At 38.1% G+C, this 15,061-nt stretch overlaps 1 protein-coding gene across 1 annotated transcript in view; it reads right to left on the reverse strand.

Moving 5' to 3' along the window:
* Positions 1-243: 243 nt before the first annotated feature.
* The window catches only part of Chek1 (checkpoint kinase 1), a 19,717-nt gene continuing 4,899 nt past the window's right edge, over positions 244-15,061 (reverse strand). The window contains exons 6-13 of the mRNA XM_028755814.1: positions 12,560-12,748; positions 11,387-11,491; positions 9,346-9,441; positions 7,671-7,779; positions 6,923-7,100; positions 6,560-6,691; positions 5,372-5,473; positions 244-1,942 (exon numbers count right to left, since the gene is read on the reverse strand). Coding sequence (XP_028611647.1) covers positions 1,847-1,942; positions 5,372-5,473; positions 6,560-6,691; positions 6,923-7,100; positions 7,671-7,779; positions 9,346-9,441; positions 11,387-11,491; positions 12,560-12,748 — 1,007 coding nt within the window. The 3' untranslated portion in view covers positions 244-1,846. The remainder of the gene's footprint in view (positions 1,943-5,371; positions 5,474-6,559; positions 6,692-6,922; positions 7,101-7,670; positions 7,780-9,345; positions 9,442-11,386; positions 11,492-12,559; positions 12,749-15,061) is intronic.

Below are 15,061 nucleotides of genomic sequence, written 5' to 3' on the forward strand. Positions count from 1 at the left end.
CACGCTACGTAATCCCAGTATTTGGAAGACGAAGGCAAGGAGGAAAAAGAAACAGCCTGAGGTAGACAGTGAGTCCAAAGGCCAGTCTGATCTACACAGTGAGATCATGTTTCAAAAAAACAAACTGTTACAAATTTTAAATAAATTGTTCTATTTTATAAGCAAAAAAAAAAAAATCACAATTATCACATGACATAGCAATTCTTCCTTAGGGTATATACACAAAAAATTAAAAACAGAGACTTGAGCAGGTATTGATATATTTGTGTTCACATCAGTATCATTTACATCGACAAAAGGTGGCAACAATCCAAACATACATGATCCTATGAAAGGGTATACGTACACACCCCCACACACACATACTATGAAGTATTAATCACCTCGAGGAATAAAACCTGACATGTTATAACATAGTTGCATGAAGTAAGGCAAACACTAAGAGACAAATATACAATTCTACCTATATGAAGTACAAGAATATTCAAAATCGTGGAGACCTAGGCAATTCAGTGAGCAGGTGCCAATGGCGGGAGGCAATCAGGACTTGATACAGGCTCAGAGACAGTACTGCATACCATCAGATGAAGATGACAATGACATAAAACTGTAGGGCACAGATGAGACTTGGGATTATAAGTGTGAAGAAAAGTCATAAACACTGGGACTTGGGCAGGGATCTCACTCACACCTCAAAAGGACCATTCTGACAGCTTTTCTGAAAAAGAAACTACTGAGGGATTTTTAACAAGATGGCTGACTTTAACCATGGTGGTATGACAGTGGGAATCAGGAGACGGAATAGATGAGGTTCAAGTTTACTTCTGAGGAGGGGAGAGGTAAGTGGGTGAGCACAGCACACACCAACATGTGAAAAAAAAAAATTAGCCATAAAATTTTAACTGTTCTGGGCTTCAGACTAATGTTGGAAAAAGGAATACAGGACCTAATCATATACTCATATTTTAATATAAATTTTATGAACAAAACAAAGTTCTAGAGAGTCTACACGGTGAGAAACAAGGTTAGGAACAAGGAGCAGGCCAGTTCCTGCATCTCCTTACTCCCCCATTCCCTTTTAGTCAGTGTCATCGAGAAACCTGGTGGCCAGTAAGTTCAGAGTTAGATATTGATTTTGGAAACAGTTTATTACTAGAGTAGTTAAGATATGGCTGTGAGTGTAGGAAAAACTGTTTAAGTGTGTCATTTTTAAAGTCACTTAGGCACGAGAGCTTATGCACAACTTCGTGAAAACCGGAACAAATCAGGCTTTATATTTGACTAGGTATACTGGGAGGAAAACCTTCCATTTTACGCATTGTAACTCAAAAACAGTTCTATAATTAGTTGAGTCCTTGTGCAACACATACACCCAAGCTGAAAATATAGTGCGTACATTAAGATACACTTTTTGTGGCTGGCCTCACTCATAAACCAATCAACTGTACACGGTCTGTGTTTATTCATCCTTACAATTAAACAGGCAGAGAAGTATTTTGCTTGGGATGAAACAAACTTTTGATTTTTCCAAAGTGATACTACATTGGTATAAAAGCTGGCAAACTTGTGTATCCCAAAACTTGGTTTCAAATCCAGACAACTGAAACACGGCTGGAGAGATACCTAATGAATTTGACCCATCCTTTCCCCCAAAGTATTACATACAATTAAAATACAGTAGTGTTTGTATACAAAACACCGAGAATTGGAAGATACGTAGGTAATGGGAAGAGAACTCTTCAACAACTATGGTTTGCAGTTTGCAGACTAGGATAATCTTCTCTAGGAAGAAAAATGTCACATAGCAGCACTCTATCCCCAGGGATGTGCAGAGCTGACAGCTCCGTCAGGTGACAGGAAACCAGACCTTCTGGCTGCTCACGATGTCACTGAGTTTCCCCTTGATCTTCAGGAAGTGTCTCTTGAACTCTAGTCCATCACCCTATTTTAGGAATAATATAAATTAAAAATATTAAAAAAAAAAGATTGTGTCAAAAGAGCACATTCTCATTCCTGGTCAGGGAAACAAACACTCTTAAATATGTCCTTCTTTGCGTGTTCTTCTGAGAACACTGGATTGCAGGTATGCACCAAGATCCCAGCTTACTTATGCATTCCATATAAATCTGGCTTGTTTGAACATGATTTTATAACAATTTAAGGGTTTCATTAGAGTAGAAACCTTCATAATTTAATTATACACCAGGAATCTAGAAAAGAATTATTCCAACCAGTCTTCTACACACAGACCATGAATTACTTCTCAATCTTTTCTAGAGTCACACATAAACTCTCAGAAAACAAGACGTTATACTGCTTAGGTTTAATACAGAATAGGCCTTTAAACTACAACTAATAGGTAAGCAAAACAACAATATTAATCTTAAAATCTGTGAAGTTCATTGTGTTATAATGTACAAGCTTTTTAATGTCATAGCTTTTATTTAAAAAAATAAGCATTCTGTAAATGGGGTATGCTCTTCTAGCTGAGCTGCCTAATCTGGCCTCAGTGGGAGAGGACATGCCTAGCCTCCCAGAGGAATCCCAGGGGGCTCCCCACTCTCTCAGAGGAGGAGGGGAGAGGAAGATTCCCCTTTCAGGTGGGAAGGGGAACGATTGTGGGGAGGGGTGACTGGGAGGAGGGCAGTGAGCGGGATGTAAAGTGAATAAGTAAAAAATAAAATAAAAATTAAAAGATAGGTACTATATATGAATCAAAATAATTTAAGTATTCCAAAATAGCATGAATTGTGTCAGGAGATATAATTTAAATTTTTCTTTTAGTTTTCATTTATCTATATATTCTATAAAAAAAAAAAAATTAGGTAGAACAGAGTCCCATGTAGTAGTTGAATTTCTGATCCTCACCTACTAAGTGCTGGGAATACAGACAGATATTGCCATGTCTGGCTTTATGTGTGCCAGGCATCCAGTCTCAGAGCTTGTACATACTAAGCAAGCACTCTAAACTGTCATTCACCCCTAGCCCTCGATTTTTATACTAAGGAAAATGTCAGGAGGCAGAGGGGAAGAGAGGGAGAGAGAGGAAAAAACAAAAAATATTTTAGAAAGACAGATGATAGCAAAAGTCATGTTTGTAACAATAAATGAAAAACAAAGTGAGTTACAATATATTTACAAATGCCAACTAACTAGTTATATTCATGTGGCTATACTCCAAAACTTTCTATGGAAGTCTGAAACCACATAGGATGAAACCTTACAAGGCATACATCATCTGCATTCCTATGTATACATAGCTAAGTCTGTAAATACAGCATAGTAAAAGCAGCAGAGTTAGTAGCAAAATAGAACAATTATAACAATGGTCTATAATAAAATTGCCAGCATTACTGCCCTTACCCTCTGGAGCCATTACTAAAGCTACCCCCAAAACAAAAGGCATGCAATACTTCTACAGTTAATATGAAAACCAAAATATGTAACAGGCAAGTAATATATAGAGCATGATCAAAAATATATGCATAAAATATCTACTCTAGGCAAAAAGAAAATGCAGATCCTAGTTGGGAATGGGGTAAGACAGTATAAGAATTCACCATGCTAATCAGAATTGTGTTCAACCCACAAAGCTTCAGAAAGCAATAGTGCAGCAGGGTGGACCACTGTATGTAAAGTATAAAGCCATTTGAAAATCTACGACTTCCAGTCTGGGCCCGAGCACAGAGCAGATCCCGGGCGGCAGCTCTGCACTCAACCTCACAAAACTTGGTGGAAGCGGGGCTCCCAGGAGCTCTAATCTGGGCAGTATCTCAGGTAAAAATGAATCACCTGTGATGTCTGCTGTTAGAAGTTCTAATCCTAATGCTGGCCTCCAGACTTATACTACTCAGACCTTCGATGGGCCATTGACAAGGACATCAAACAGCTAGATACTGACATCACTAATCTGAAGAAATCCCTTGTTTTGCTGTCTGAAGAGATCTCCAAAAATTGCAAAGGACTTTATGGGACTTGATTTACTCTTTTACAATAGAAAAGACTGTACAGCTCTTGACTGTGTACAGCCCTTAAATAAGAATGTTGCCTTTACATAGACAAGACAGGGACGGTTAAAGAGAGCATGAAAAAGGTCAGAGAAGGCCCTGAGAAAAGACAGAGAGAGAAAGAGAAAGATGAAAGCTGGTACAAGAATTAGTTTTCAACCTCTCCATGGTTGATAACCACACTTCCTCCCATCTTGGGACCATTAATTGGGTTATTTTTGCTTATTTCTTTTGGTCTCTGGGCCTTAAGTAGGCTGACTAACGTTGTGAAACAACAAATAGATAATTTGGTAGCAAAACCTATTCAGATACATTATCATAAGTTAGCTATGGAGGATCATAAAACTCAAGATGAGGTTGTTACTCTATCCAAGGGTGTTCCCAATACCCATCTCCACCCAACCTAAATGAGTCGACTTCTGCCCCTAGACCAAACAGAGAGGGGCCACCCAGAACCCACTCTGACAGGTGATCTGAATTCTTGCTTAGACTTCAAGGCTAAGCACTGCAAGGGAATTTAAATAAAAGTTTAAAATATCTCTCTGGGTTCCCTGAGGGACAAGCCTGACTGCATAGGGGTTGATGTCAAACGTATCCCCTCTCCAGGAAAAAGACATCGGGATGGGTATGGCTCTCATGCCTCACTAGACAACGACAGGGGGACCGGAGCCATTACAAGGTCCCTTTAAATTACAAGGTCAGGCCTCTATCCCCGCCTTCACAAGATTAGAATCGACACAGCCCTTCTATACTTAGAGAAGGGAGGAGATGTCAGAGGCAGCCCTGCTTACACACTGAAGGCCTAAAATCAGCCATAGGCCTAAAATCAGCAGTAGGCCTGACATACTAACACAAAGTCTTGGGTCTCTGTGAAAAAAACACTGAAACGAATGGCTATAAGCTATTGTAAACAGGCAGTGTTTGTGGAAATTTACCAACCTGAGTAGTCATAGACCTTGTAAATAGGTAGCCTTGGCAGATAATACCAACTTAGATAAGGACAAGTGAATCATAGGCAGAGTCATAGTGACCTGTCCCCTGAACCTTCACCCAGTCTGTTGTGAAAGATATCTGTACTCCCCCTGAACACCTACACTCCAGCGTCATCCCCTTCCCCACATCCTGTCTTTTTGTGTTTATAACCCTGTGTGAATAAGGAAAAATTACAATTTGATTTAAAAAAAAAAAAAAAGAAAGTGCATTATCAATGACATTTGATTGGAGCACATGTGTTCAGAGGTTTTAAGTTTCATCTGTCTATGAAATAGCATTTAATTTTCCATAATAAACATGGTATAAAACAAAACAACAAAAAAAGAAAATCTACATAGAAAAATACTATGAATGAAATGTATCAAAAATACCTTAGAAAGCCGGAAGTCAACCAGTATCTTCTCATCCATTTCTACCAAATTTATTTTGAAAATCAACTTATTGTTTCTTCTATCAGTTGTTGATACAGTGACCTAAGGCAATAAACATGTCAAGCCACATATATACATGAACACAAAATACTCTTAACAATTTTTGTTTAACAGAGTGTCATGAACAACACTACACATTTCAAGGCTAGAGAGACGGATGGCTCAGGTTAAAAGTACTTGCCACTCACTTTTCCAGAGGACATGTCAGGGGGCTCCCAACCACCTATGATTCCAGTTCCAAAGGATCTGATGCTTCCACAGACACTGACATACACATGTACAGACACACTCTTTACATATAAGTATAAGATTAAAAAAATAAATTTAACAAAAAAGAGAAATCTCTCTCTCAAATCTAAACCAAGCTGTAAACTAGAACTTTAGTCTAAGTGAACTTTCAGTAGAAGGCATTTTAGCAACACAGAATTGAAATAAAAAACAATCAAAAAGAATAGGAATAAAGACTGGAGGTGTAGCTAAGTGGCAAGGCATTTGCCCAGCATAGACAATGCCTGGGGGCTCAATCCCCAATACTGTAGCCAGTCAAGCAGTCAAATATATATGAGAAAGAAAACAAGATTATTACAGTACAAGGTATGAGCATGGTGGCTCACACCTTTAATCCCAGCACTCAGGAGGCAGAGTAAGCAGATCTCTGTGAGTTCCAGGTTAGCCTGCTCTACAGAATGAGTTCCAGAACAACCAGGGCTCCGTTACACAGAGAAACCCATCTCAAACAAATACAAAAACAAACAAACAAAAAAACAATACAAGAAAGAAAAGGAGAAGTTACTTGAGGCTGAAAAGCTGGAACAACAATAAGATGATAGTGAGCTCGGGTGAGGTGACTGGTGTGAGAGAAAGAGCCAAGAGCCAGCACCAAGACCCCAGACATGGAGGCGAGGACGGACGGCTTAATATAATATACTAACTTTAGGGGTTGTTAAAAAGACAAGACAGACAGAAACAAACACATACAAAAAAAAAAAAAAATTCTTAAAACTTTCAATTGTTTCTTTTTCAAATTAATTACTTACATTTTTAGACCGTTCACTGACCACTGATAACTTTTACTCAAATATTTCATTTTCTACGGGAAAAGAAATACCGAAAACTAACAAAAAATACCTGATTCATACAACTCTTCTTCCACTGATAGCCCAACTTCTCAAAGGTCTCCTTCAGGCATTGGTAAGATTTGTCTGCGTCCAATTTAGTAAAGAATCGTGTCATCCTTTTCACCAAGCGCTGCCAGGGGTTCTGCACAACAAAGAAGAAAGTGGAATAAATAAATCCAGTGTGACCACAGTTTACAGCAATTACTCTGAAATTCTTTAACTTAGGCATCCTTCCGATAATGGCCTCCTCTAATTATTTCTTACTTATCCAAATAATATGTATCAACTAAAAGTATTAATTCCATATACCTACGATTTAAGACATCAACAGTAAAAAGCAACAGTTATTTATTTGAAAACTCGAGCTCCTTACCTGTGAGGATCCAGGGGTGCCAAGTAACTGACTGTTTACAAGCATATGATCAGGACACGTAGGCTGGGAGAAACTGATGCCCTGTACCAGTTTGTCCACATTCGAGGGACCAGTGTCCCACAAGGAAAGCCCTGTCCGTGGCTCTGGCTGGGAACTGGAGAACTTCACGTTTTCTTCACTGAGACATTAAGAAAGAAGAAAAGTATGGCTTCAATTCTTTGTTTTTAAGGTGGCTTCGTTCTTTTTAATGATTTACTTGGTCTTTGTTGTGTTTGTTTGGTTTTTTTTTGAGACAAGGTTGCATCTTGTTGCCTAGATTGGCCTGACACTGTCTATCCTCCTGCCTCAGCCTTCCAATTAGCAGTTACCTGGGACTGTAAGTGTGTATAAGTACAGAGTCAGACTAAAAATGTCTTTAAATAAAACCCACCAGGATTTTCTTATACCACACGATCATTCTCATTTTGGTAAAATTTCCATTATTAAGTAAAATATATACATGTTTTATTCTTTATGGGGAATAATGACATTTAAGAAACAGACTTAATCTGCCAATCCATGGTGATGCAAACTTGTAATCACAACACTTAGGAGGCAGACACAAGAGAATCAATACAAGTTTAAGATCAGTGTGGGCTACCCAGTTCCAGTTCAATCAAGGTTACTTAGTAAGACACTATCTCAAAATAAATAAATAAATAAATAAATAAATAAATAAATAAATAACAATAATTTTTGTAAGTCTTACCTGGAACCACTATTTATGGGAGAAAAGTCCAAATTGGAATGAATGTGCTTAGAGAACCCACTACAAGACTCTGACATACCACCTGAAGTGGCACGTGGCCTCTTTGCTCCTAAAAACAAAAAAGAGAACAAATACAAATCTTTTATTCAAGTATTTAATCCAGTTAGCAATTTGAATAAATAAAGGTACATCTAAATCCATTTACTGACTGCAAAGTAATATAAACATTCTTTTTTCCTTAAACAATTATATGTTTAAACAAAGAAATGTCACACTAATGCTTCAGTAAGGCCACAATTTTAATCCTATCTTTTATGAGTAACATGATGTTCAACAGAAGACTAGCTCAATAACTAGAACTTTAAATTTCTTCAATAACTCAGTAAAGAATGACAGTCAATACAAAATAAGACTTTCAGCTAGACTGCAACAGTTCATACTACTTGTCTCCTCACACTCGCTAAGAAAGATTTCAAAACTTCTATTCTCTTCTGAAATTATCAATACCACCCACTACTCCATTAACTCACATGCTACGAATGTTCCATCCACAATTTGGTACTTTTTCTGTTTCTTGGTTTCCACTCTCCACTTAAACTTAGCTTAACACAGTTTAAATTCCCCATAATTGGTATCTGAAGCTTAGTGTTCTCTCTCTCTCTCTCTCTCCCTCCCCGTCCCTCTCCCCCCCCCCCCCCCCCCCTCTCTCTCTCTCTCTCCCTCTCCCTCTCCCTCTCCCTCTCCCTCTCCCTCTCCCTCTCCCCTGGAGAGCTTACTCAGCTCCATAAAATCAAAGTCTCCTCCCAAGTTACCAGAAGAGCACCTACGGGGGTGGGGGTGGGGTCAGCATGAAATTTTCATATACTATCGTAATCTAAGCACTCAACAGTCCAATCATTTCAACTTCTTGGAATCCATCACCTTTCTACAATGCCACCGCCACTAACGTATCCCAAGCTACCATCTTCTCACATCTAAACCACTACTGTAAGAATCCCACTTAATCTCTTCCTACTCATCAAAAGTAATGGAAGAGTATTCAGAAAGATCACTTAAAGCCAAACACATTGTCTTGTCATTTTCTTGCTTAAAGCCCCTCAAACTTGTCCTAGTGATGATGGGCTCCAGGATAAATCCTAAACACAGCCGAGAGAGGCCCTCCTATAACTTGACTATCTGCCTTTCCTAAATCAACTCAAACCTCCCCTGCATCTCTATCCATTCACTCAGTAAGCATTTCCTGAGTAACACTGGTTAATGAAGAAGAAGAAACACAAGGTCTGTGTCATACTGAACTGACCCTTTAAGTTCTTCAAATATACTTGGCCCACTAAAAATCTAAGATTTGTCCAAATGCTGCTGCTTCTGCTCAAAGTCTAACGTGTTTCACCAACTAGCACCCTTTAATCTTCAAAATTTAGACTTCACATCACTTCCTCATGAGGGAGAAAAAAAAAATCTTTGTTTTATTAGATTCCATCAAACATTGAGATATAGCACTCTTTTTAGCTGTTAATGAATGAAGTTAGTTTTCACATTTGTTTTTCCTATCAGATATTAAAATCTTCATTTGGACAGACCATAGTTACTTTATGACACTGGTTTTGTTATTTCGTAAGTATCTATGTTTTACAACAACAACAACAACAACAAAAAAGAGTGTACTTCTTTTTACCTCTGTTAAGCGGTTTGTTGTACCATCTATCTTTTTTAATATCTGGGATTGTGATCCTTGCTGATGGATTCTCTACTAGAATTTTATGAAGCAAAGCTGAAAAGAAAACAAGACAGTATTTGTAAAAGAGGTAAAGCAGATTAGACAAACCTTAAGAGACATAAAAGCTAGAAACGTGGCATACGCCTACAACCTCAATAGTTGAGAGGCACAGGCAGGATGCTTGAGGCCAGCTTGGGAAATATATATTAATTTTAAAAAGAACTCATACAATTCCCCACATCATAACATCAAAAATGTAACCCTAGTAAGGCTTGTAAGATGTAAGGCTAGTGAGATGGCTCAGCAGTTACCAGCAACCACATGGTAGGTAGCTCACAACCATCTATACAGAGATCTGATGCCCTCTTCTGGCATGTAGGTATACACGCAGAAGAGCACTCCTACACTTAAAAAAAAAAATACACACATAAATCAGTTATTTTAAACCAGGAATGAAAAGTGACTCAGCTTGCAGTCCCAGCATTCAGAAGGCTGAGAAGATTGCCATGGTCAGATCCAGCCTGAGATTCAGGCCAGCATAGGCTAACATAGACCTTGTCTCCCAAAATAAAAAACATAAAAAACTTAAAAAAGTCAATGACAGTCAAACATAAAAATTAAACCACAGAAACACCAAATGAGAACACATAGAATTTTACCAAGAAAAAAAAAAAAGAGAGAGATAATAGAAAAGACCTTTCTAAGCATGGCAATATAGGTCAAAAATCACATATGACCAGAATTTAGGTATGAAAAATTTAAAACATCTGCACATTAAAATATACAGCAAAATTAAAATAAATAATAAACTCTAAGAAATACTGTAACAAATGTTAAATATGTTAATGCATTTTTAAAAAAACCCAAAGGATTAAGAAAAACTATAAATTTCATTGCTTAAACAGAGCAAAACTTAAAAAGCTAGTAAGTTACATACTTGGTATTAATATTAAATTTAAAGTAAAATTTAAGAAACAGCATCAGTTACAGTCTTACTGGTTAAAGAGAATTCATTTTTGCCAGGCATAGTGACGTACACATTTCATCCTAGTATTCAGTAGGCAGAGGCAGACCCAATCTCTCTGAATAAGAAAGTCAGCCTGGTCTATTATATAGTTAAGTTCCAAGCCAGCTTGGTCTACATACTGAGTTCCAGGCCAGTCCAATCTACATAGTGAGTTCCAGACCAGCCAGGGATACAGTGAAGCCCAGTGTTTCAAAATACAACAACAAAGTAGCATGAATAAATGAAAAAAATGATACAAACTTAAAAAAGTAAATTTGTCAAATAAGTCATATCACTTACAAAAAAAAATACATACAATCCCTGCAGTCTTGCTTGTGGGAGAAGAAAAAAACTTTCAGCAAATACAGGGCACACAGCCATCAAGATAGACAAGCATCAAGACAGACAGACAGACAAGCATCAAGTAACATGGATGCTTATTGTACTTCTTCTCTAAAAGTAAAATTAAGGAAAAACCTAAATCTCTAAACTAGAAGAGTAAACACAGCCACATAATGAGTACGATCATTATGTGTCTTTAAAAATATGACCCAGGCCCATAATTAATGATGTAGGAAATGCACAGCATCAAAACTAAAGTGAGTTACGAAATAGGATTTACCTTTTGCAAAAGCATATACTTATAACTAATATACATATAGAATACATTTGCTATATATATTTTTTCATGAAAGCATAGGCATATATATCAGGATATTTTTAAAAGGCTATTTCCAAATGACACAATTAGAGTTGTTTCCTCCCTCAGTCTTGACTTACATTTTCTAAGGTAGCTAAAAGAACTACGGAGAAAAAAGAAGGAAGAAAGAAGACAGAAAAGAAGAAAGGAGGAAGAAGAAGAGGAAGAGGAAGAAGAGGAGGACTACGACAATGACAGCAAGGAGAAGGGAAAAAAAAGAAAGAAGATTAAGAAAAATCAACTACCATGACACTATTACCCACAGAATCAATACTTTCAAACAATCCAGTTACCTAGAGGAGCAGAATCAATTTTTTTCCAAGGATTGAGATAGATTTTTTTTTCTTTCCAATCAGAGTACTCCTGACAGCTATCACTGGGCTGGTCCCACGGCAATTCTAAAAATAAAACAAGTTGCAGTTTTCTGAGTGTTCATAAAATTATCTAACAAATATTTTGAGGAAAACTAACCATGCAAAAGGAAAATGAACAATACATACAAAGAATACAATTTTCTCCCACAGTAATTCAATATGGTTTTCACACTAGTTTCACAGAAACTTACTCTGTTCAAAGGAATCATACATATTAAAGCTGGAGATACAACTTAATGACAGAATTTTTGCCTGGCAGGTGTTAGGCCTTAGGTTTAATCTCCAGTAACCCCAAAGGAAGTGTTGAGATTTTTAATTTAATGGTTATACTTCATGAAAATAAACCTCTGGGTTACGAGTTTCAAAGTAGTTAAGAATAAGATGTAAATTATAATGGGTTAAATGTTTGTTTTCCTCATCCCCAAGATAATGAGAGTTTATTTGGAGGATCTAGTAGAGACTGAAGCTACTCAGTGCACCTGACTGAAGGCTGACCCTCCTCTATCCAAGGAAAGTTGTCCTCTTCAACTGAGCCACAACAGCCTCACCAGGAAGACCAGCCAAATCAACCCCAGTGATCAACAAAGGGCAAGCTGCTGCAGCCGGATCGCTCTCTCTCACATTCCCAGTGGGATGATTTTGGAGGTGGGGCCTTTGTGGGGGTGACTGGGTCATGAGTATGAAAGCCCTCAAAAGTGAGATTTGGGTCCTTATAAAGACACTAAAGAGTCTGCCTCTCCTCTCAGTAAGGTGGTCAACTGCAAGGCAGGATGAGAGAGGCCCCTCAGAAAAAGACCATGCTGGCCACTTCACCACCCAGACTTCAAGCCTTCGTGATCTGTATGAAATAAATCTGCATATAATGCACTCACTGAATGGCACTCGGTAACTGCAGTCCAAGGCAATGAGTTATAAACACTAAGATAAAACTATTAGAGCGCTGGAAAGGTGCACCCACGATTACAGGCTGGGCTCACAACCTTTCTATTACAGAGTTAAGATTCCTTTGGGTTATTTCACTTTTATTTTGGTATAAGAAATCTGACTTTTCAGAGAAAAGAAGTTCTCTCATGATCGATTATACAGCCGTACCTCCAGCCAACATTGCAGTAAGTACGATTCCACAGGACCAAACATCGACTGGTTCTGCATGAAATTCTTTTCTTTTTAGAAGCTCGGGAGCAACGTAAGGTAAAGTCCCACACATCTTGTTCAGTAAGCGTTCACGGTTATTATGCCGAAACACTGTGGCCAAGCCAAAGTCAGAGATTTTGAGGTTATCTAAGCCGAAAGGAAAAAAGACAATATTGGATTAAAAGATTTGCAAGTATACATACACATATATAAATTACTGGAAACGACACTGGTTTTGCTTAGGGGTTATAGAACTTTTCTACCCGAAAATGAGCAAAAGAAATCTATGTATGTCACGAGCTGGTCCAAGTCACATCCCCCAACCCCACCCCCGACCAGTGGGAGAGGGTATACCTAATCCTGTGGAGACTTGATGCTCCCCAGGGGATAATGAGGAAAAAACCCTCTCAGAGGCAAAGGGGAGGAGGGAAGTGGGGAGGAACTCTTAGAGGGAAGACAGGGAGGGGGGCAACATTTGAGATGTAAATAAATAAAATAATTAATAAAAAAAATCTATGTATATGTAAAAGAAGAAAAAGTAAAAGGCACCGTCATTTATGTCAAACTTAGCAAAGACCTCATCTTCTGTTTTGGTTTGTTGGTTTTTCGAGATAGGGTTTCTCTGTATAGCCCTGGCTGTCCTGGAACTCACTCTGTAGATCAGGCTGGCCTCGAACTCAGAAATCCACCGGCCTCTGCCTCCCAAGTGCTGGGATTAAAGGCGTGCGCCACCACTGCCCGGCAAGACCTCATCTTCTTAACTAAAGAGAAATATCATCAACAGAAAAACCAGTTTGCACCAGGTTAAATAAGGATGCTGTAGATGCCCTCCTGGAAAACAAACCCAGGAAGACAGCCGAGCAAAGCCCTTCACCGAGGACTGTGGAGGGTAAGGAGTCATGGCCAAAGCTGGTGACTAGGCATGGCTTCCTTGCATGCAAGTAACAGGCACTGTGTCAGCCAGTGCACATAAGAAATAAAATCAGTGAGAGACCGATAATAAACTGTGGTTATACTGGCTATAAAAGTACAGACATCAGAAAAGGTTGGAGCAAAGAGATCAACAAAATTAAGGAAAATCCTATTATCAGGGATTATAAGTAAGTACAACCTTTTTAAAAAGCAGTCTGGCCAAAGTGTCAAGATTTGAAATATTCACTCTTTGAACTAACAATTCTTACTAAGACCATATTCACCCACGGCAGAAATTCTACGAATTCACAAATATAAGGATATCTGTAATAGTATCAGTTGTAAATGTTATCAATAAATGACAAGATCTTATATCTGTACAATGAATACGGAAGTAGTTAAAGTATATGTACTCATATGGAATCAGATATGTAAGAAAAAGGCTAGTAGCATAACAAATCTCATACATAAATATTTTTATGCTGAGTAGTTATTGTACTTTAAGTTGGAAGCAAACGCTACCAAAATAAAAGCACCATTAAAAATCAATTATGTTCACACCACATGACATATAAATCACTCACTGAATTGTTTACCTATATTTAATTTGGGGAAATATAGGTTGCAATTACATCTTTTTAATAACCGTATATGATAAAATCTAGACCAACCACTAAGATTACAACTTCTAGATAGCAGTCACTTTGAATACTAACAGTTTAGCACAGTTTAGAATTTTTTGGGTTTGGTTTCTCATCGCATCTACAACATAATATTGTTAAGTTAGAAAACTACACAAGTCAGGCGGTGGTGGCGCACGCCTTTAATCCCAGCACTTGGGATTCTGAGTTCGAGGCCTGCCTGGTCTACAGAGTGAGTCCTGGGACAGCCAGGGCTACACAGAGAAACCCTGTCTCGAAAAACCAAAATAAAAATAAATACAAAAGAAAACTACACTTAATAAATCCTAAATTTGGTGGCCTAACTTAGAAATATATGTGTCTATGAAGAACAGAAGGAAAAAATTTATATACTGGTAGCATTTTGTTTCTTTAGCTTATTAGTTAACAAATACTAAATAGAAACAAAATAAATATACAAGAATAACATCATAATGAAAATGCGCTTACCAGACACTCATCTTAACATTTGTATGAGATTCTTAAATTAATAAAGTCATATTTAAGTCAGGTGATGGCAGTGGCAGTGCACACCTTTAATCCCAGCAGAGATTAAAGGGAGGCAGAGGTAGGTGGATCTGAGTTCAAGGCCAGCCTGGTTTACAGAGCTAGTTCCAGGACAACCAGTGCTACACAGTGAAACTGTCTCAAAAAAATACCTAACGAGACAGAGAGAGGGAGAGGGAGAGGGAGAGGGAGAGGGAGAGGGAGAGAGAGAGAGAGAGAGAGAGAGAGAGAGAGAGAGAGAGAGAGAGACAGACAGAGACAGACAGAGAGAGACAAAGAGAGAGACAATGAGAGAGAGAGAGAGAGAGAGAGAGAGAGAGAGAGAGAGAGAGAGAGAGAGAGAGAGAGAGAGACTTGAGAG

This window comes from Grammomys surdaster, unplaced genomic scaffold, assembly GCF_004785775.1.
Source record: "Grammomys surdaster isolate TR1022 unplaced genomic scaffold, NIH_TR_1.0 126086, whole genome shotgun sequence".
NCBI classification, from domain to species: Eukaryota; Metazoa; Chordata; class Mammalia; order Rodentia; family Muridae; genus Grammomys; species Grammomys surdaster.